Source organism: Pongo abelii, chromosome 13 (assembly GCF_028885655.2).
Source record: "Pongo abelii isolate AG06213 chromosome 13, NHGRI_mPonAbe1-v2.0_pri, whole genome shotgun sequence".
Lineage (NCBI taxonomy): Eukaryota > Metazoa > Chordata > Mammalia > Primates > Hominidae > Pongo > Pongo abelii.
Window position 1 is genome coordinate 27,131,739 of NC_071998.2, and position 23,043 is coordinate 27,154,781.

At 34.7% G+C, this 23,043-nt stretch overlaps 1 protein-coding gene across 1 annotated transcript; it reads left to right on the forward strand.

Moving 5' to 3' along the window:
* Positions 1-11,823: 11,823 nt before the first annotated feature.
* LOC100447091 (small ribosomal subunit protein eS26-like) lies at positions 11,824-12,365 on the forward strand. The gene has a single exon (XM_063714114.1). The coding sequence runs from the start codon at positions 11,824-11,826 to the stop codon at positions 12,169-12,171; it is 348 nt and encodes a 115-aa protein (XP_063570184.1). The 3' UTR covers positions 12,172-12,365.
* The last annotated feature ends 10,678 nt before the right edge of the window (positions 12,366-23,043 follow it).

Genomic DNA, 23,043 nt, shown 5'->3' on the forward strand with positions numbered 1-23,043 from the left:
ATTGATTCCAGACTTTTGGGGCTGCAGAGATAAAGTGAATGTATTTTACATGAGAGAAGAACATGAAATTTGGGGGCAAGGGATGGAATATTCTAGACTAAGTATTTGTCCCCCCGAATTCATATGTTGAAACCCTATCCCCCAATGTGATTATATTAAGAGTGTAGCATTTGGAAGTAATTAGTATCAGATGAGATGATGAGTGCAGAGACCTCATGAGTGGTAATAGTGCCCCTATAAGAGTTCTAAGAGAACTTGCTTCACTCTGCTCTACACCATGTAAGATTACAATGAGAAGTCAACAGTCTGCAGTATGAGAGAGAGTCTTCACTAGAATCCAACTATGTTGTCACCCTGATCTCTGACTTTCAGTTTCCGGAACTGTAAGTAATACGTTTCTAGTTTTTATAAGCAACTAAGTTTATGGTATTTTGTTACAACATCCTGAACTAAATAAGACAAATGAGTACAGCCAAGAAGACAGGTGACTCCCTCTACCCCCATCTTCAAGTTTATAGCTGTGATTTCACCTCAGAAGGGGCAAGCCATCAGCCTTTCTCATCCTCTCCCCACCCAAACAACTATTATAGAATTTCCCTTTTCCCATCTAGCCCCTACTTGTAGGATGCAAGCTCCACTGCAAATGTGGCAGGCCAAGAACACTGTGCTCTGATTGCCCCCATTCAGATTGCTCATGAGGAAGATGTTTCACACTGAGAAAGGTAAGTGGAGAAGACCAGGAGCTATTACCTCTATCTTCAGGCCTGCTCATAGTGATGGGATATTATTCCAGAGAACTGAGAAGACATCTGGTCTCCTAGATCCTTTGTGGTGACACATATGTTCTGTCCAGAGAAGAGGAGGTATGCTTTATTGAGTAAGAGCTTTGCAGCTCTGTTTTAGGAAACTGACTTTATTTGAAACAGGGCATGGAAAATTCCATGCCTAAGATAACTGTCAAAATCACTGGAGATCATGATTAATAGTAATTAAGAGGGTTTTCCTAGCTCCAGAATACTAGCAGCAATCAAAACAACAGAACAACAAAACTATAACAAAAATAACCTGATTAAAGTATAGCCAAGTGTCATTCTTCTGGAATCATAGGCAATTCTGGAAGCCAGGAAGGTTGTGCACATGTACTAGGCTAAACTCAGGGCAATGAGAGCAGGACATGGGGCAGACAGGAAAACATGAGTCTGCCCACAAATCCATCAGTATAGCCTGGAAGCCTCACTGTCAAAGGCACTGAAAGACATCACATGAGCAAACATGGATAAATAGTAAGCTACTATAAACTAGGTCAACTCCTAAAAACTAGGATTAAAAATAAAACCAAAAGCATCCTTGGAGAGATAGAAGACTGTGTGCATGTCCAGGGCTGTCCCTACTCAGAAGTGGTCAGAAAGAGAAGATCAAAGTTACTAGTCCCTGGCTGAATGTGAGGCAAAAATTTAAACTCCTTGATCTAGGATCGCACCTCCAAGCCACACAAACACATCCAATGGTAAAACATAAAAACATAACTTACTAAGGGAGCATAAACACCACGCTGGGCAAATAAGAGGCTTCTGCTGACCCAGGAGGGACCCTTTGTTAGTCAGGCAAAAAGACGAAATCAAGGAAGACACTCTGAGAAAGGGCATGCTCCAGAAGAAACAGACTTTACAGAATTAGATTAGCCAAGTCATTAAACAAATATACAAAGGGAAAGCAAACAACAACAATATTAACCCAAACTAGGGGGATCAATATTCAAAGTTGGTACAATATATTATCTAAAATGCTTATTTTTTAAACAAAAATGTATGAGGTATATAAAGAAACAAGAGAGAGGATCCCATACACTGGAGTAAAAAAAAAATACAAATACAAATCAGGCAATAAAAACTGTTTTTGAGGAATCTCGGATGATGTTGGAGCTTAGTGAACACAGACCTCAAAGTAACTATAATAAGTATGTTGAAATGCTAAAAGGAAAGCAAGTGCAAAGAATTACAGACAAAAAAAAAAAAAAAACAAAAACCTGTGATGGCAATTTCTCATCAAATACATAATTCAATAAAGAAGTAGAAATTATTTTAAAATAGTTGTGGAATTTACATTAAAACAATAAAAATTTACTGGTATGGCTGAACAGTATACGGGAATTGGCAGAAGAAAAGATCTACAAAATTGACAAAAAATTGATAGAGATTATGCAATTATGCAATTTGAAGAATAGGGAAAATAAAAAAAGAAAAATATACAGTCTCAGATAAATTTGGGTTATCATTAAGCACACCAACATACACATAATAAGAGTACCAGAATAAAATGAGAGGTAAAGAAATATTTTTGAAGAAATAATAACAGAAAACTTCCCAAATTTGGTGAAAAACATTTATACATTCCGAAGTTTGAAGTTCTTAGTAAGCTGGATAAACATACAGTTCCACACTCACACGTCATAGTCAAATTGTTGAAAGCCAAACATAAAAAGAAAATCTTGAAAGCAGCCAAAGAAAACCAACTCTTCACACAAGGAGCCCAATACAATTAACAACTGATGTAATAAATAATTGCAGTTAGAAGGCAACAGAGATGACATATTCAAAGTGCTGAAAATTTAAAACTAAAAATAAAAAAAGTGCCAATCAAGAATTTTTACACTTGAATAGCCTACAAAAATGGATCTTTTCCAAATCATTTTACTATCTAGAATAATAGAATAAATGTATTATAAAACATTATCCTAATGTTAAATGAAATGTCCTACACTTCCAAATTGAATGCTCTCAATCCTAGCAAAGGAAAGAAAACAATGTAGTGTGGTAGAAGGTGCACAGAATTTTTACTTAGAGAAAAGTGAGATTGAATTCAACATCTGCCATTTCTTAGCTGCCACGAAATGGGCAAGATTCACAGTTTCAAAATCTCTGAAACAGAAATTAAAATACCTACATTGCAGGGTTATATGATAATTAACAATTAGGACCTGCCATATGAGAATGTGAGATTTGAGAAAAAATTGTGGTATGTAAATTGTTATTATTTAATTAAAATTGTACATTTCCAAATGACTCACTCAATGTAATTCAGAAGTCCCTGTCCCTGCTTTCCACAAATGGTCAGGATACTCAGGGGATAAAATATTATTAATCAACAAAATTCTTCAGAGAAACTAAATATATTTTTTTCTAATTAACAAAGTTTCAACACTCAGTATATTTTCATGAACACTCTATTGATAATGCTTAACTACAGTGGAATCAGATGATGTTTGAAAATATTCCGAGTAATTCTTTGTTCCATTATCTTAGGTAAGCTTTAGGTGTGGATATAAATGCAAATTTGTTGCATAACTGGAATTTTAAAATAAAATCACTGAAATCCACTATATCATGACACAGAGGCAGAACATAAACCATTGTAACTTCACAAGTCTTTTCAGAGGTTTTAAGTTTTTCATAAATTATCCACTTTCTCTTATTACTGGCCACCAGGAAATAAAGTTATCTGTCTCTCTTGCAATTAGAATAGACCATGTAACTGAGTCCTTGCTAATAGAATATGAAAAGAATTATGTGTGAAATTTCCAGACCAAGACATTATGAAGCAAGCGTGACCACCCTGTATTTTCCTCTGCTGCTGGCTATTGTCAAGTAACACAAATGTATGCAGGAATACCAGAGTTACAAGCTTTACTTTGTTAAACAACTGGCAGCAAAAAGCTAACCAACAAACACACATATTAATGTTAATGGTTCAATAAACAAGGAAGAAAACCTCTAGTGTGTTTGAGCAATTACACATATTAGGATCTTTTTGGAACTACAATTATTTCAACATGTACAAAGTACATATTAGCATGGAACTAACCAATGAAAGATGCTTTAACAATTGAAGTTAAAAATATTTTTATTCATGAATTTCTAGAGTTATTCAGTATATAGTAATTAAGTCCTCTCTTTGTGTTAAACTTTGTATCAATACCAAGAATAAAATATTAATTAATGACCCCAGTTATTAGAAGGTTATATTATTTCATTCTCTGGATAGACGTCTTACTTCCAGTGGCATATCAAATAGAAAACAGTAACAAATAGAGTAGATATTTATCCATCAATATCAGTAATCACTTTGAATATCAATTTGTCTTAATGTACAAATTAAAGGACAAAGATGATCAGATTGGATTAAAAACAATACTCAAGTTAGTATATGTTGCCTACAAGAAACTCACTTCAAAGACATACATAGCTTAAAAGTAAATGAATTGAGAAAGATATACCATGCTAACACTAATCAAAAGAAAGTATAAATAACTATATTAATTTCCGATAAAGCAGACATCAAACCTAGCTAGGTAGATAGATAAAGAAAGACATTGAATAATGATAAAGGGGTAAATTCTGAAAGAAAGCATAAGAATCCTTAACATGTATGTGCCTAACACTGTTAAAATACGCAACGCAAAAACCGATAGAAATGTAGTAAACTATCGCAAGGACAAAAAACCAAACACCGCATGTTCTCGCTCATAGATGGGAATTGAACAATGAGAACACATGGACACAGGAAGGGGAACATCACACTCTGGGGACTGTTGTGGGGTGGGAGGAGGGGGGAGGGATAGCATTAGGAGATATACCTAATGCTAAATGATGAGTTAATGGGTGCAGCACACCAGCATGGCACATGTATACGTATGTAACTAACCTGCACATTGTGCACATGTACCCTAAAACTTAAAGTATAATTAAAAAAAAAACTGATAGAAATGTAAGGAGAAATTAGAGGAAATTACTATTGTATTTGGGTAATTCTACACCCCTTTTTCAGAAATGGACAAATCCAGCAGACACAAACTCATTAGTAACATAGTTGAACTCAAAAATACCATCAATTAACTGTATGCAATTGATATCTGTAGACTACTTCATCCCACAGCAGAAGTATACACATTCTTCTCAAGCTCACATGATAGACAACATGCTGGGACGTAAAACACATATTAAAAACTCTAATGATAGAAATTATACAATGCCAACTCTCAGAAAACAATGGTATTAAACTATAAATTAGTAAATTAAGAGTAACTTGAAAATTCCAAAATATATGGAGACTAAAAAAACACACATCTAAATAACACACAGTTGACTTCATGTCTGTCTTTGCTAAAATTTGAGTAGCGCTGTGATGATCATATAAGTCCATATGTGGTTCCTTTTTTTTTTTTTTTTTTTTGAGACAGGGTCTCACTCTATCACCCAGCTGAAGTGCAGTTGCAAAATCATGGCCTACCTCAGCCTTGACCTCCCGGGATCCAGTGATCTTCACACCTCTGCCTCCCGAGTAGCTGGGACTACAGGTGCATGCCAATGCATCCAGGTAATTTTTGTATTTTTTGAAGAGGCTAGGTCTGGTCATGTTGCCCAGGCTGGTCTTGAACTCCTGGGCTCAAGCAGTCTTCCCACTTCGGCCAATGTGTTGAGATTACAAGCATGAGCCACTATGCCTGGCAACAGGCCTTTTTGGTAGACCAACTTATTTTCCTTTGGTATTCATCAATGATGGACTGAATAAAGAAAATGTGGTATAATACATGATGGAATACTGCACAGCCATAAAAAAGAACTAAATTATATCCTCTGCACCAACATGATGCAGCTGGAGGCCATTATCCTAAGTGAATTAACACAGAAAACCAGATACTTCATGTTCTTACTTATAAGTGGGAGCTAAACATTGAATAAACATGGACATAAAGGTGGAAACAATAGACACTGGATACTACCAATAAAGGGAAGGAGGGAGGAGGCATTGCATGAAAAACTACCTATTGATAGCTGGGTGATGGGATCCTCAGTATCGTATAATGTACCCATGTAATTAACCGGTACATGTTTCCCCTTAATGCTAAATGAATAAATAACACTTTGGTCAAAAGAGAAATTTCAAGGATGATTTAAAAATTTTGAACTAAATGAAAATAAAAATAAAATATCAAACTTTGTGAGGGGCAGTGAAAGCAGTGCTGAGAGTGAAAGTTATTGGTAAAGAAGAAAGAGCTAAAATTAACATTTTAAGCTTCCACCTTAGGAAACTAGAAATAGAAAAGCCAATTATATCCAATGTAAGGAGAAGAAAATAAATAATAAAAATTTGAGCAGAAATCAATGAAATTGAAAACAGGAAATCAGTAAAGAAAATCAATGACTTTTAATCTTGTTCTTCAAAAAGATAAAATTGAAAAGCCTCTAGCCAAGCTAAGTAAGAAAAAAAATAGAATATACATTATCAGAGATAAAAGAGGGGCCAACACTACACATTCCGGAGATATTAAAAGGATAACAAAGGAATATTATGAACTACTCCAAACTTACATATTCAATAAATATGAATAAAATGGGCCAATGTCTTGACAGACAAAATTGGCTAAGACTCACACAAAAAGACATTCATAATGTCTATCAATGAAACTCAATCAATAATTAATTAGCTTATAAAGCAAAAAGCACTAGGCCCAGATGTATACATTAGTGAATTTTTCTTATCTTTTATATAAAAGAAATTATACCAATTTTCTGAAAACTCTTTCAGAAGGTAGAAGCAGAGGGGCTACTCCCCAATTCATTCTCTGTTTTCAGCAGTACCCTGCTACAAAAATCAGTCAGAGTCCTTCCAAGAACAACAACAAAAACCTGCAGATCAACATCTCTGATGAGCATAGATGTAAAAATTCCCAACAAAATATTAGCAAATACAACAAACTATGTATAAAAATAATCCCACATTATGACAAAGTGGGATTTATCTCAGGTATGTAAAGTTAGTTCAACATTTAAAAATAAATTATTGTAATCCACCACATCAACAGGCTAAAGAAAAAGAAATCATATGATTATATCAATAGATGCAGAAAAAGCATTTTACAAAATGAAACATCTTTTCACAATAAAAATTCTCAGTAATTTCTGAATAGAAGAAAACTTCCTAAATTGATTTTTAAAATATACAAAAAAAAGAAAAACAACAGACAACATTATACTTCTTCATGGTGAGAAAACTGGAACCATTCCCACTAAGAACAGAAACAAGGTAAAGATATCTCTTCTTGTTACCCCCTTTCAAAATCACACTGGAAGTCCTAGCTAATGTAATAAAATAAGAAAAGGAAACAGAAAGTATACTGATTGTGAAGGAAGAAATAAAATTATCTTTGTATGAAGATGACGTGACTTTTTATCTGGTATAGCTGAACAAATTAGCAAAAATCTCCTGAATCTAATAAGTGAGTATAGCAAAATTGCAGAATAAGAAAATATATGAAAATTACTTGCCGTCCTACATATGAGGAATGAAAGTGGAATTTGAAATTAAAAACAATACCATTTACACTAGCATCCCAAATATGAAATACTTGGTTACAAATCTAACAAAATACAAATAAGATCTATATGAGGGAAACTACAAAATTGATGAACTTAATACCTGGAGAGATGTTTTATGTTCATGGATAGGAGAACTGAATATTGTCAGAATGTCAGTTTTTCCCAGCTTGATCTATAGAGTCAATGCAATCTGAATCAAAATCCCAGCAACTCATTTTATTGATATTAATAAACTTATTCTAACATCTTTATAGAGAGGCAAAATGTCTTACAGCCAACTTAATAATGAAGAAGAGAAAAGTTGGAGGATTGACACTACCCAGTTTCAAGACCTACTATAAAGTACTATAATCTTGACAGTGTATTGGCAAAAGAGTAGGCAAAACTGTTAATGGAACAGAATTTAGAGCTCCAAAATAGAGTTCTATATTCTGTTCCATTGATAGTTTTCTCTACCATAAATACAGTCATCTGATCTTTGAACAAAGAAAATATAATGGAACAAAGATAGTTTTTTCAATAAATGGTCCTGAAACAACTGGACATCCACTTGTAAAAAATGAATCTAAACACAGACCTTAGACTCTTTGCATAAGTTAACTCAAACTGGATCACAGACTAAATGTAAAATGCAAAACTGTATATCTTCTAGAAGATAATGTAACATAAAATCTAGGTGACTGATAGTCTGGCAAATTTTTAGAAATGACAACGAAGGCACAATTCATGAAAGAAAGAATTGATACACTAGAACTTATTAAAAATTTTTAAATCTGCACTGGGAAATACAGTGTCTAAAGAATAAATACAAAAATAAGGCACAGACAAGGAGATAATATTTACAAAAGACATACCTGATAATTGTTATTTAAACTATACAAAAAAATTCTTAAAAGTCAACAATAAGATAACAGACAACCAGTTAATAATTGGGCCAAGGACCTTAACAGAGACCTCACCAAAAAAGATAAACAGATAGCAAATAAACATATGAAGAGATGTTCCACATCATGTCATCAGGGAAATAACAATTAAAAGAACAAAGATATACTACTACCAAACTATTAGAATGGCCAAAATACAGAGCACTGACAACATCAAATGCCGATAAGGATGTGAAGCAAACTGAACGCTCATTCATTTGCTTGTGAAAATGCAAAATGGTACAGCGATTTCAGAAGACAGTTTGGTGGTTTCTTACAAAACTAAATAAACTTATACCATGTGATGCAGCAATCATACTTCTTGGTATTTATCCAAAGGAATTGAAAGTTTAGTTCCACGCAAAAACCTACACAAGGATGTTTATGGCAGTTTTGTTGTTGTTGTTGTTTGTTTGTTTGTTTTCAGATGGAGTCTCACTCTGTCACCCAGGCTGGAGTGCAGTGGCACGATCTCAGTTCACTGCAGCCTCCACCTCCCGGGTTCACGCCATTCTCCTGCCTCAGCCTCCCGAGTAGCTGGGACTACAGGCGCCTGTCACCACACCCGGCTAATTTTTTGTATTTTTATTTGAAACGGGGTTTCACCGTGTTAGCCAGGGTGGTCTTGATCTCCTGACCTAGTGATCCGTCCGCCTCGGCCTCCCAAAGTGCTGGGATTACACGTGTGACCCACCTCGCTCGGCCCGGCAGTTTTAATCATAATTGTCAGAATTTGGGGAAGAAGCTCGCCAAGATGTCCATGTATATTACTAGTGAAATATGCTAGTCTTAAAAGGCTACATACTGTATAACTCCAACTATGTGAAAGTCTAATTAAGGCAAAACTGTGAAGACAGTGAAAAGATCAGTGGTTGCCTGGTGTTGGAGGAAGGGAAGGTGTGATGAACAGACAGAGCACATAGGATTTTTAGGACAATGAAAATATTTTGTATGATATTATAATGGTAGATACATGTCATCATACACTTGTCCACACTCACAGAATATACAATAAAAAGAGTGAAGCTAATGTAAATTACAAACTCTGGATGACAACGATGATTACAATGATGTATGACTAAATTCATCAGTTTTGACAAATGTACTGGGAGATGTTGATAATGCAGGAGGGTATGCATGTGTAGGGACCAGGGTTATATGGGAAATTTCAATACCTTTCTTTTCATTTTGATGTGAACATAAAATGGCTCTAAAAAACTAAAGACTTTTTAAAAAGGTAATACAGTGGACTTTTTGGGATTAAATATTTTAGTAGAAAACACAAAAAGAAAATAGCTCTATTAATAATTTAGAGGCAAAGTTAGAGAAGACAACTTCTGAAATGAAGAGTAATAAAGTTGACAAGAATTAGAAGAGATTGGCTATGTGCAAATTTATGCACTATTAGAAAATGTCTGATATGTACTATCTCTTAAGAATACATTATCTTAAGAAAATAAATCTTAACAATTCCTCTGTAGCATCATTAATAAATATCAGGAATATTATTATAAGTATAAAATACCTTTTATAAAAGGGTATATACTATATGAATCTATTTATATAACATTCTTGAACAGGAAAAATTAATCTGTGGTTAAAACAAAATTGGATTTGCCTTAGAGTAAGAGATTACATTGATGGGCTGAAAATGTATATGAGAGAACATTCTGGTGGTAATGATAATGTTCTAAATCTCATCAAGGTTTTATGTTATTTATTTGAAGGGTATATATATGCGTAAAGACACAGCAATTGCACATTTAAAATTTGTGCATCTCATTGTAAAGTTTACATCATTTTTTAAAAGTACTCATATATTAAACTTTAGTTAATGATTTGCATAATGTGAATGTTCATATCTAGTTAGTATTCACTGTAAAATTCTTTCAAATTTGATGTATTCTTGAAAATTTTTCATAATAAAATACTGGAGAAAATGAATAATGAACTTAGGAATTGAGAATAGAGCAGAGGGGAAGACATACTTTTTTCACTTTAAATGATTTTAAAATTTTATAATATGTCTATTTTACTTTTGCAATTTTTATTTAAGATGAAGAAGCAGCCCAGTCTAAGTGTGATACATCAACAGTGTCTCAGAACGAAAGTTAAGAGATATCTGTTCCAAGTGATGTACATGAATGTGCACATGAAAGTGTCTTATATTGGATAAATAATCTTGCTTGCTCAAGTATAAAGTTAATTTTCGAATACACAACTGCACAGAAGCTTCAATATGTTTATATATATAATAATTCATTAAGAGGAGATTTAGTAACCCGTGTTTTCTAAAGATTGACTACAAAACCTGTGTTGCCCATGAACTGAAGTTTATTGAGCACAATAATAGATATGCTGAACCTAGACATTATACAGCCAAAGACATAAACCTCTCTACTGAATTTAATCAAATCAATTGTACAGTTATCTAAGGTTGATGAAAAGGAGTCAACAAGCTTTCAGATCTACAAAATTCAAAAGCAGATGTTTTACTCTACAAAAATAGGTGCAACTCTCAATATAGATGGCCCTATTTATTAATTTAATGTCTGTCAGTACCATTATTTTTGTGTTATGAATCATGCAACTTAAGTTCATTTTAATTTTAACCACTTAAGGAAGTGATTGTAATTAATTGTCTCTATGCAATTTGTCTATAACAATTAATACATAGTTATGGGGACACATTTGAATTATAGTGAGAATAAGCCATTATAATGAAAATGAGGTGGTAGGAAAATGACCCAGACACAAAATAGACTTATTTTGAAGAAATAAATTTTCTTTGGATTTGGAAATCCAGTGATTTATAGTCATCTATCAAAATATTATACAAGCTTACCAGAAGATAAGATTTGTTAAAATCTAATAAATTTAAATGGCTTATCTTTGCAAAGTATGATAGATCCATAAAGTATTAGTATAGCAGAGGTAGTGCAATACTCAAAATAATTGTCTGAAAATCTTCTTAAAGGTTGCATTGGATGAATTTAAATAACCAGGAACTCATGTATGTACAATGATCATAATATGTAATTAAATTAGACTGTATTTCATTAATGTGGGATAGCCAAAGTAGTATCAAATAATATAATTTGAAGAGATGTTTCAATTGTTACAATACATTGGTAGAGAACTCATTCAGTCTCTAGTATGCAATGTATTTCTTCCAATTTGTATGGTATTGTCATCACTACTTTGTAGAAGCACTTCAGATTTTAAAATTGGGCTGCTCATTGTAAAATTATAAGAGCACTCATTTGATAAATAGGAAAATATTGAGAAAATAAATTAAAGGATCATTAAATTTGTATTCCTTTGTAGGGTACTATTTTTGTGTCAATAAATGGCAAGTGTCTAAGACTGAAAGGAAATACATATTATCCAAGGGAGGAAAATACGTTATGTAAATATCAGATAAAATAATATGTTTCTACTAATAGTGATAAATATAATTGTATAATGCATTGAACTTTTACAATAATTTATTTTTCTAGCTCTCTCCGGTCCGTGCCTCGATGATGACAAAGAAAAGAAGGAACAACGGTCGTGCCAAAAAGGGCCGTGGCCATGTGCAGCCTATTTGCTGCACTAACTGTGCCCGATGTGTGCCCAAGGACAAGGCCATTAAGAAATTCGTCATTCGAAACATAGTGGAGGCCACAGCAGTCAGGGACATTTCTGAAGCGAGTGTCTTCGATGCCTATGTGCTTCCCAAGCTGTATGTGAAGCTACGTTACTGTGTGAGTTGTGCAATTCACAGCAAAGTAGTCAGGAATCGATCTCGTGAAGCCCACAAGGACCAAACACCCCCACCCCGATTTAGACCCGTGGGTGCTGCCCCACGTCCCCCACCAAAACCCTTGTAAGGAGCTGAGTTCTTAAAGGCTGAAGACAGACTATTCTCTGGAGAAAAATAAAATGGAAATTGTACTTAATATTGCATGTTAAATGTATCTGTGCCAGATAGGGTGGGGATTTTGTGTGTTAGACCAAGTGTGAAGTGACACATATTATTTTCATGGGGAAGAAAGCTTATTCATGTAATTTAATCTTTTTCTTTTTTTTTTTTCCTTTTTTTTTGAGACGGAGTCTCTGTCGCCCAGGCTGAAGTGCAGTGGCGTGATCTCAGCTCACTGCAACCTCCGTCTCCCGGGTTCGAGTGATTCTTCTGCCTCAGCTTCCTGAGTAGCTGGGATTACAGGTGTCTGCCACCATGCCCGGCTAATTTTTGTATTTTTGGTAGAGACAGGGTTTCACTATGTTGTCCAGGCTGGTCTTGAACTTCTGACCTCAGTTAATCCACCGGACTTGGCCTCCCAAAGTGCTGGGATTACAGGCTTGAGCCACCTCGCCTAGCTATTTATGTAAATTAAACCTTAATTGTGGTTGTATCCTTGGCCTCACAAGTTGCATAGCTGTGTGAAATAAAGGGAGATTAGGCATCTGTGAAAAATAATAATAATAATAATAATTTATTTTTCTAGAACATGCTTAAATACACTTTAATATGCTAATGAATAATATGATAAACCTCTGAGTGTTAATAACTCATTTAGCAAATATTCACTAGTATTGTCAGTGATCACTCATCTCAGTCACCAGATATTTATGATTTACATCCAGATTTATGAAGCAATAATACTTTAGAAATCTGAACTACTGGTTTGGCTAACTAAAAGTTTACAACCATTTAAAGTCTCAATAACTAACACTCAATGAAACAAAAGTCACTGAATACCTCTAACAGAAATATTTGTAATCATATAATTGGAAAAAATCTTGAACTTAATGTGTGACATTTCTAAAAAGTAACTTAAATATTGCCCATTCTTTTATACCTTTATACATATTATCTTACAAATTTAGTGATTATTATTATTGTTATTATTACTAAATTAAAATTCAAAATTGCTTAAACATCTTTGATTGATAAGTCCTAGTTAAAGCCAGGGATTTGTACTGGTATATAGACATATTATAGTCTTACAACCTGCCTTCAGAGATAGGTAACTTTAAAACTTAGTACTGTATATGTTTAAGTGAAGGGCATTCTTATAGCAATATGCAAGATGTGTAACACTAGTTGTTTTCCTGTCTACCTCATCAAGTGGATAAAGCCATTTAATTGGGTCTGTAATACACTAACGTATCACATAGAGATATGTGATTCTGAGGCAGCACAACTTTTTGCCATTTGAAAAAAATGACAATGTGGAGGGCTTTGGTGGTTGAAAAGCCTCCTTTTGACCCTATTCTGCCCATCAGTCTAAAATACATATATGTCAGTGATCTAAAATGTCTGGACTTTTTGATTGTCTTCAAGGAGAACTGGGGAAAACTCACTGAAGTCAAAAGACTTTGGAAAACTGCATGACCTTACTCTTTGCTTTTGAAGTATCCTTTAAACTGCATGTTTTCTGATTAATTAACAGCAGTAAATTTAAGTTCAGGTAATTTTTCTCTCCATCTTTTGAACTAAATCTACTGTTTGCGTCCTGACCTATTTGTGTTACGTATATATTATTTTCCTGGCAATCACCAATATATACATCCGCATATATACTCAAAGCATATGCCTGCAGTATCAGGCAGTGCTTTCCCTGACTCAGCCCTACAATCAGCCATTTCTCTGAAGAGCCCTAATTTGTTATTAATGTACTATATTATTTAGAAACTAAAATCCAGGTACTTTTATGTGTTATTTGTTACTGGGGTCAAGTTTTTTCCATTCTTTCTCCATTCCATGGACAATGAAAAACACATACACAGAAATACATACTCACATATACAGTATCAATACATGTTTTTAAATGAATTTTACCAATATTTCTAGTACCAATGCAATAGTACAGATTGAACGCCAATATTGCCTTATTCATATTCTCAACCTCCTTTTCAACACTGTTTCAACAATTGCTGGTAAGTTTTACTCAGTGTACTTACTCAGTTATAGACTACTGATTATTTCATACACGGAAAATTAAGTAATGTGTGAAGAGGGACAGTTTATATCTTATTTACCAAATCTCAGGTTAATTATTTTGTTGTTTATTGTACTTGCTAGGACCACAAGTGTGTTGAAAGTTGAATAATAAGATGAAGCTAGATTTCACACCTTGTTCCTGATTAGATGTGGGAAGTACTAAATATTTCACCACCGAATATGTATTGGGTGTTGGATTTTCATACACTGTAACATATTGAGGACGGATGTTGAATGCTGAAAAAATTATATTTCTACTTCTGCTGAAATGGCTTGACTGCCATTTTTTTTTTTTTGTAATGTTGATACAAAATTGTTGTACATATTTACAGGGTACAGGTGATTTTATTATTTTTTTTTTTTTGAGACAGAGTTTGGTTCTTGTTGCCCAGGCTGAAGTGCAGTGCTGCGATCTCAGCTCACTGCAACCTCCGCCTCCCAGGTTCAAGTGATTCTCATGCCTAACCTTCCAGAGTAGCTGGGACTAAAGGCATGTGCCACCACGCCCAGCTGATTTTTGTATTTTCGGTAGAGATGGGGTTTCACTATGTTGGCCAGGTTGGTCTCGAAATCCTGACCTCAGATGATCTGCCTGCCTCGGCCTCCCAAAATGCTGGGATTACAGGTGTGAGCCACTGCGCCCAGCCCATGTGATATTTTCGTCCAGACATATAATGTGTAATAATCAAATATAAGTAATTGGGGATATCCATCACCTCAAGCATTTATCATTTCTTTGTATTAGGAAAATTCCAATTCCACTTTTCCAGTCATTTTGAAATACGCAATAAATTATTGTTAACTATATTTGACCTATTGTGCTACAAAACACTAAGCCTTATTCCTTCTATGTAATTGCATTTTTGCACCAATTTACCATTATCTCTTTATTCCCCCCATCTACATTACCCTTCCTCTGGTAACAATCATTCTACTTCTTATCTTCATGAAATCAAATTGTTTTAATTCCCACATGTGAGTGAAAACATGATATTTTTGTCTTTATGTGCCTGGCATATTTCATTTACATAATGACTTCCAGTTTTGTCCATTTTGTTGCAAATGACAGGATTTTGTTCTTTTTTTATAACTGAATAATATTCCGTTGTGTATAGGTCTCACCTTTTCTTTATTCATTTATCCACTGATAGAAACTTAGGTTGATTCATAGCTTGGCTATTGTGAATAGTGCTGCAATAAATGTGGGAGTGCAAATATCCCTTCAAATATATTGATTTTCTTTTTTTTTTTTTGGATATATACCTTGCAATTAGATTGCTGAATCATATGGTAGTTCTATTTTTACCTATAGTTTGTTGAGTAACCTCCATACTGATCTCCATAGTGTCTGTACTAATTTACATCTCCACCAATGGCATACGTGGGTTCTCCTTTCTCCATATCCTCACCAGCATTCATTATTGTCTTTTGAGAAAAGCCAGTTTTGCTGAGGTAAGATGATATCTCATTGTAGTTTTAATTTGCATTTCTCTGAAAATTAGTGATGTTGAATATTTTTTCACATACCTGTTGGCCAATTGTACATCTTTTTTTGGCATATTCTTAATAGACAAATCAACCTTACATTGTTGGGATAAACCCCAATCAGTCTTGCTGTATTATGTATTTTATGTACTGCCAAACTTATTTTTATAACATTTCAAAATATTGTTACATTTATTTTTATGAGAGGTATTGTTCCTCAATTATTAAAAATGTCACTGTGGGTTATGATAGATTCCGAAACAAAATGTGAAATTTTTCCCTTTTTATTTTTTAATGAGTTTGTGTTAGAATGTCTTATATTTTTTCAAGTTGGATATAATTCACCAGGTAAATAATTTAAGCCTAAGTATTTTTGGAAGAGGGGGAAGAGCAATCATAATAATAAATTCAATTATTTAATATGTATAGTGTTATTCAGATTTTTAATTCATCCATGTCAATCTTCAAAACATTTTTCAAGTGGAGGTGTTTATTTTAAATTTGTCATATTTATTGGTATACTTTTATTCATAATTTTCACTGTAATACTTTTATAGTCTGTAAGATCTTTATTGATAATTTTCCTTTCACTCCTATTATTTGTAATTTATATTTTCTCTTTTTATTCTATGATCTGTGTTGTTATGCATTTGCCATTTTGCTAATCTTTTCAAGTAACCAACATTTGACTTGCTATTTTTTCTATTCTGTGAGATATTTTCTGTTATTGATTACCATATGCATTTATTATTTTCTTCCACTTATCTTCTGTTTAACTTTTTCACTACTTTCTTACTGTAGAATTTTTTTAGTAGTTTTTGTTTTTCTAATGAATGTATCTAATCTCTAAATTTTCTTTAGCTCTAACTACAATTCTGTATGTTTGATATGTGGTATTTTTACTATCAGTTCTTTTAAATATTCTATCATATATAATAATTTATTATTTTTCATGTTATTTTAGAGTAATTTTTAAATTTCTAAATATTTGAAACTTTTCTAGATAAATTTTCTCATTGTTATATGTGTCTAACTTAATTGTACTTAGACAATACATTTTGTAAGATGTCAATACTTTGAAATGCATGGAGACTTACTTCATGATCAACCTTACAGTCTATTTTGTTGAATGTTTTAAGTGTACTTGAAAACAACTTGCTACCCAGAGTTTTGGATGTTGTAATCTACTACAGTGAAATAAGGTAGCAGATACTTGTGTACACCTCTCTCTACACATTATTGTTTTGATTTGTTTTTATTCTAGGTCTATCAATTATTAAGAAAAGTGTATTCAAATCTTCACGTAAAATTGTGGCTTTGTTTATTTATTCTTTAGTTCTGTCCAGTTTTACGTATTTTAGGGTTGGGGCATTCACAGCTCTCTGTGACAGAGTCTCATTTTCAGATATATAAAGGATGATGGGCTGTAAAAACACCTGTGTACCTCGTTTAGTTCAAATTATGAAAATATTTTCAATGACAGTTTTTATTCCCCATAATGACTTCCAATGGCCCATCACTAATTCATCAGAAAATGAGTTTTGCTCATCACATCAGTTATGTTTTTCTCTCTACCACTTACTATGTACTCTTTGCTAAGTAGTGAGGTAAAAACATATAAACTATCTAGCACAATTCATTAATTTACAGATGAGAAAGCTGAGTCTTTGGAGATACTATTTGACTTGCCCACAGTTACACAACTAAATTGTCAAAATATTGAAATCAGAATGCAGGTTTCTTCTCTCCTGGGCTCAGATTCTTAGTACTTGAAAGTAGCTCCTCAACTTTCTATGCTACTAAGTATCTTCTTATACAAATAAACTATGGATTTATATTACATTGTATTTTTATGGCTATATGATAGATGAGAGAAAATGTGACTACTTTAAAAGTAAGGGTTGCTAAGATCAATTTTGTTATAGCTGTGCATTTTCTTCTGAATGCCACATTTATAGAAAATGAATTAGGAGGAAGAACTAGAATGTAGTTGTGATATTGTACAATAAATATTTGGTCTTTTTCCCATTTCCTGACATAGAATTTCTAAGATCCTTAGAATCTCCAACGTGATATCTTTTTGTATACTAATGAGTTAACTGATGGCTGGCAGCCCATGAGTAGCTTCAAGATGGAACCTATTCACTTGAAAGACCAAGGATTGATTCAAGGCTTGGGACTTTCACCTCCACTCTTCAATCTCTAGGAAGGGGAGAGGGGCTGAAGATTAAGTTGATGACTAATGGCCAATGATTTAATCAATCATGTTTATGTATTGAAGCTTCCACAAAATCCCCAAAGGAGAATGTTCAGAGAGTTTCCAGACAGCTGAACACACGGAGTTTCCTGGTGGGTGGCACACCCTAAGAGGGCATGGAAGCTTTTTGCCCCTTCCCATACCTCACTCTATGAATCGCTTTTTCCATATCCTTTATGTTCTATTTTATAGTAAACCAGTAAACCTGTTTCTCTAAGTTCAGTGAGCTACTCTTGATTGGACCCCATGTTAAGCAAACCCAAGGATGGAGTTGTGGGATCCTTGATTAATAGCCAGTCAGTCAGAAGCAAAGATAAAGCATCCTAGGGTTTGTGACTGACCTGAGAAGTGGGGAGCAGTCTTGTGGGACTAAGCCCTTCACCTGTGAGATCTGACACTAACTCCAGGTAGATAGTGTGAGAATTAAACTGGGTTCAGAACACCTAGCTGATGTCCACTGCAGAACTGATTGCTTGTTTGGGGTACAGGAAGAAACTGGACATTTGATAACAGAAGGCTTCTGTGCTGATTGTTGTAGTGTGAGAGCAGACTAAAAACAAATTGCATTTTTCCTTACAGTAGTGATGAGTTCCCACTGTAATAGACAGTTAACTTAGTTTCTCTCATCTTAGCCACCTGGTGAATTACCCATATAAAATACTTTCATTCTTTACTTATCATTATAAATATAAATTAGTATGTATAGTATGGTCTAAGTTTTGGCAAGTATACTTTGTTTCTTTTTTTGTGTAGCAAAGGGGGGTAATAAAATTAATTAGTAGGAAGACCAGCTATAAATGAATCACATTGCCATTATGATTACTAAATCATCCAAAGGCTCAGAGGTAAAGAGTTCCTCACAAAAATACAATTCCAAATAATTCATTTTACTATTTTCCAAGGTGACTAAAGGAAGCCGAAGTCTCTTAAAATATATTATATTACAACACTAAAAAATAGAATTGTAAATTGTATTAATTGGTTAAGTCTTGGACAAGACACGGCATTCATGCAATTGTCAGTGCATTAAAATGTGATTAAAAGCAAATAGAAAATCATTCTTGCATATTTTAGATAACTTATTGTGAACTAGTTTTATTTTAAATATGGACAAAGTTAAAACAATTTTCCCCAAAAATAGAACGCCTACTGAATGTATAGAAGGTATCTGTGAGAGTGTGAGTTTTCATGTGTCTGTAAAGTGAAAGTCTTCTTCAGATGAAACAAATTTGTGTCATTTAAAGCAACTTATTTCAGAATGCTTCTACAATCCAATGAAGATTAGAGAACAAACTGTGTTAAAATCTCAATTTATTTTCTTAAAGTTTATAAGTTCTCTGCTATTTATTTTGAGGATTTAGGGCATTGTGTTATAATCAGGAGACTATCCTTAGACTACTAATATGGCCTGTTACTTGGATTGGGCCCCACGATTATAATACTTTTTATTCTCTTTCTCACTGTGCCTCTGTCTGTTCCCATCTCTCTCTGTCTCTGTCTTTCTCTCTTTCCCTCTCTCTAAATATGTATCCTATATCTACATCTATATCTATATCTTATATCTCTTCTTCTCTCTATAACATCTTAAACATCTTTCTGTTGTAAACTTAGAAATCCTTGAGGCAAATCTATGCAAATATACACTTGTCCCTGCATGGATGTGAAACATTTTTTGAGAGTTTTACTTATAATTGCCTATTTTGCAATCTCGGGAGACTTGACAGAATACTGCCGTCAAATTGTTTCAAATTGTTTAAACTCTTTACCGTCCTCTCCTCCACACACATATGCAGATCCCAGGCCTATAAATCACCGGGAAGCACGTGGGTAGAGTTTGGAAGGGCTTGTCAATATATTCCTCCTCCCAAGGAGTTATTTATTTATTTATAATTTATTTACTTACTTTTGTAGAACCTTGTTGCCAACTATCGTGGGCAAAGTAAGAACAGAATCTTCACAGCAATGATAGTTGTCAGCCTTGTCTTTCCAGACTGTAATGCTCTTTCCTTTGGAGGCTTGAGTGATTGTACAAAATAAATTCCAGGGAGTATAGAATCCATACTACTCAATGTCTATTTAGATGTAGAGTATGTTTTTAAGTTCATCTGCCTGAATAACTGGATGAATACTAGTGAAAAACAGGTAACGTTAAGTTAGTAGCCAAAACTGATGTTGCTGGGAAAAGGGGAAATTTTTTAAACTATCTTTCACCTCATTAGCACTTACTAGGGCTTGCTTCTGAGCTCAGAACTTATAGTACAGTCATTCTGATCTATGGAAAGAAACAACTGAGACATGACCTATTTTAAGGCAGTTAAACCATCGTATTAAATATTTTTAAAGATAAATAGAAACTGTGAAAAGTGTATTAAGATGCCAAGAAGAATAACATTTCTCACACAGCTGCTTCCTGGGTTCATAAGAGGAAAACACATGCTAGCTTAGACTGTATAGCCATCAATGCTTACCACTTAAAGATAGCTAATGTATCGACCATAGCAAAATTATAATGAAAAATGACAATTTTTTTGTTATTTTATACCCCACCCCAAACTTTTCTTCCTTTAAGTGTACCTTTCTTGGATTTACCAGCTTTCTTAGAAATGTCAGATAACCACTGCTATGTGAGTGATTATATGTGATAATGTAAAGAACCGTAAGAAAAAATGAATTATTCTTTTATGCCAGTAATTTCTAGAGTAGTATGTTATGAGCAAACAACTAACTGAAACAGACATAGTTATCAAGGGTGGGATGTTGCTGTAACAAAAACAAAAACAAAAACTATAATAAGTGGCATTTTTCCAGGGAGGAGATAGCAGGCAAAAGGCTGAAAGGGCAGTAAGAAAACTTTTGGTGGAGTTGGGACAACAGTGGGATTGCCGTGGGAGGCTCGAGAAACAGCAGCTTCTAGTCGTAGTGGTACAAAAATTGCAAAACTGTCTACTGAGTTAACTTGAAAAATAGAAAATGAACTTGTGGTTCTGACTAATAAGCTTTCTAGCACAACGTGGAAAGTGTCAATTTAATTTTTTAGCTGCATATGATAAGACTTTTAAAAAAGTGTGAAATGAACTAAAGAAGGAATTGTTTAGCTTGCAAGATGAATTTAGAATAAATACGAAGTGTGTAGGACAGATTGAGTAGAAATATAATTCTTTTCAGAAATTCAGTGTCCCCTGGAAGCTTGAGATTCTTAAGGTAAAATCAGCCTAAAGATGAATTGTATTAAGAGCCTGATTATAAAAAGATTTCAGTGCCTTAGAAGGTTTTAAAGCTGTGATTATTAGACCATTACAAACAAAGGTGCTTGTAAAAATCTCAAGAATGTTGTCCCTCACTGGCCTTGTATAACAAAAGTATAAAGAAGTCTGTCTTATGAAAATTTTAGATGTGGTCTTTGGCACATGGAGGTGAACCCCAATAAAATTCAGAGACAACCTAGAAAATTGAAAGGGAGTTTTCCTAACTAAATCACCCTTGTATGAAAAAAAAAATTGAAAGTGTTAAATATGGAAAAGAAAACTGTTCTCTAGGCCCTCAATTTTCTATGTCAAGGAAGAAGGCAGCTATCTAATCGGCAGTTATACTCCCATAAGAATGGATAACATTAGAAACATTGACAGCTTCCAATATTGATTAGAAAGTGGAACAACTGATTCAAACATTTTCATTGTCATTTAAGATGGCACAACCGCATAGGAAAATATCTCCCAATTTCATACAACAACAAATGTATTAGTCTGTTTTCAGGCTACTGATAAAGACATACCCAAGACTGGGAAGAAAAAGAGATTTAATTGGACTTGCAGTTCCACATGGCTGGGGAGGCCTAAGAATCATGGCGGGAGGCGAAAGGCACTTCTTACGTGGTGGTGGCAAGAGAAAACTGAGGAAGACGCAAAAGTGGAAACCCCTGATAAACCCATCAGATCTCATTAGGCTAATTCATTATCATGAGCATAGCACAGGAAAGACTGGCTCCCAAGATTCAATAACTTCCCTGGGGTCCTTCACACAACACATTGGAATTTAAGGAGATACAATTCAAGTCGAGATTTGGGTGTGGACACAGCCAAACCGTATAATTCTGCCCTGGCTCCTCCATATCTCATGTCCTCACATTTCAATACAAATCATGCCCTCCCAACAGTCCCCCAAAGTGTTAACTTATTTCAGCATTAACCCAAAAGCCCACAGTCCAAACTTTCATCTGAGGCAAGGCAACTCCCTCCCACCTATGAGCCTGTAAAATCAAAAACAAGCTAGTTACTTCCAAGATACAATGGGGGTACAGGTATTGGATAAATATAGCCATTCCAAATGGGAGAAATTTCCAGCAGGGCAGTCAAATTTTAAATGATCTCCTTTTACTCCAGGTCTCACATCCAGGTCACGCTGATGCAAGAGGTGGGTTCCCATGGTCTTGGGCAGGTCCATTCCTGTGGCTCTGCAGGGTACAGCCTCCCACCTGGCTGCTTTCATGGGCTAGCATTGAGTGTCTGCGGCTTTTCCAGGCATACAGTGCAAGCTGTCAGTGGATCTACCATTGTGGGGTCTGGAAGATGATGACCTTCTTCTCACAGCTCCTCTGAGCAGTGCCCTAGTAGGAACTCAGTGTGGGGGTTCTGACCCCACATTTCCCTTCTGTACTGCCTTAGCAGAGGTTCTCCATGAGAGCCCCATCCCTGCAGCAAACTTTTGACTGGGTAACCAGTCATTTCTATACATCTTCTGAAATCTAGGTGGAGGTTCCCAAACCTCAGTTCTTGACTTCTGTGCACCTGTAAGGCTCAACACCACGTGGAAGCTGTCAAGGCTTAGGGCTTCCATCCTCTGAAGCCACAGCCCAAGCTGTACATTGGCCCCTTTCAGCCATAGCTGGAGCAGCAGAGACTCAGGGCACCAAGTCCCTAGGCCACGCACAGCACAGGGACCCTGGACCCAGCCCATGAAACCACTTTTTCTTCCTGGGCCTCTGGGCCTGTGATGGGAGGGGCTGCCAGGAAGTTC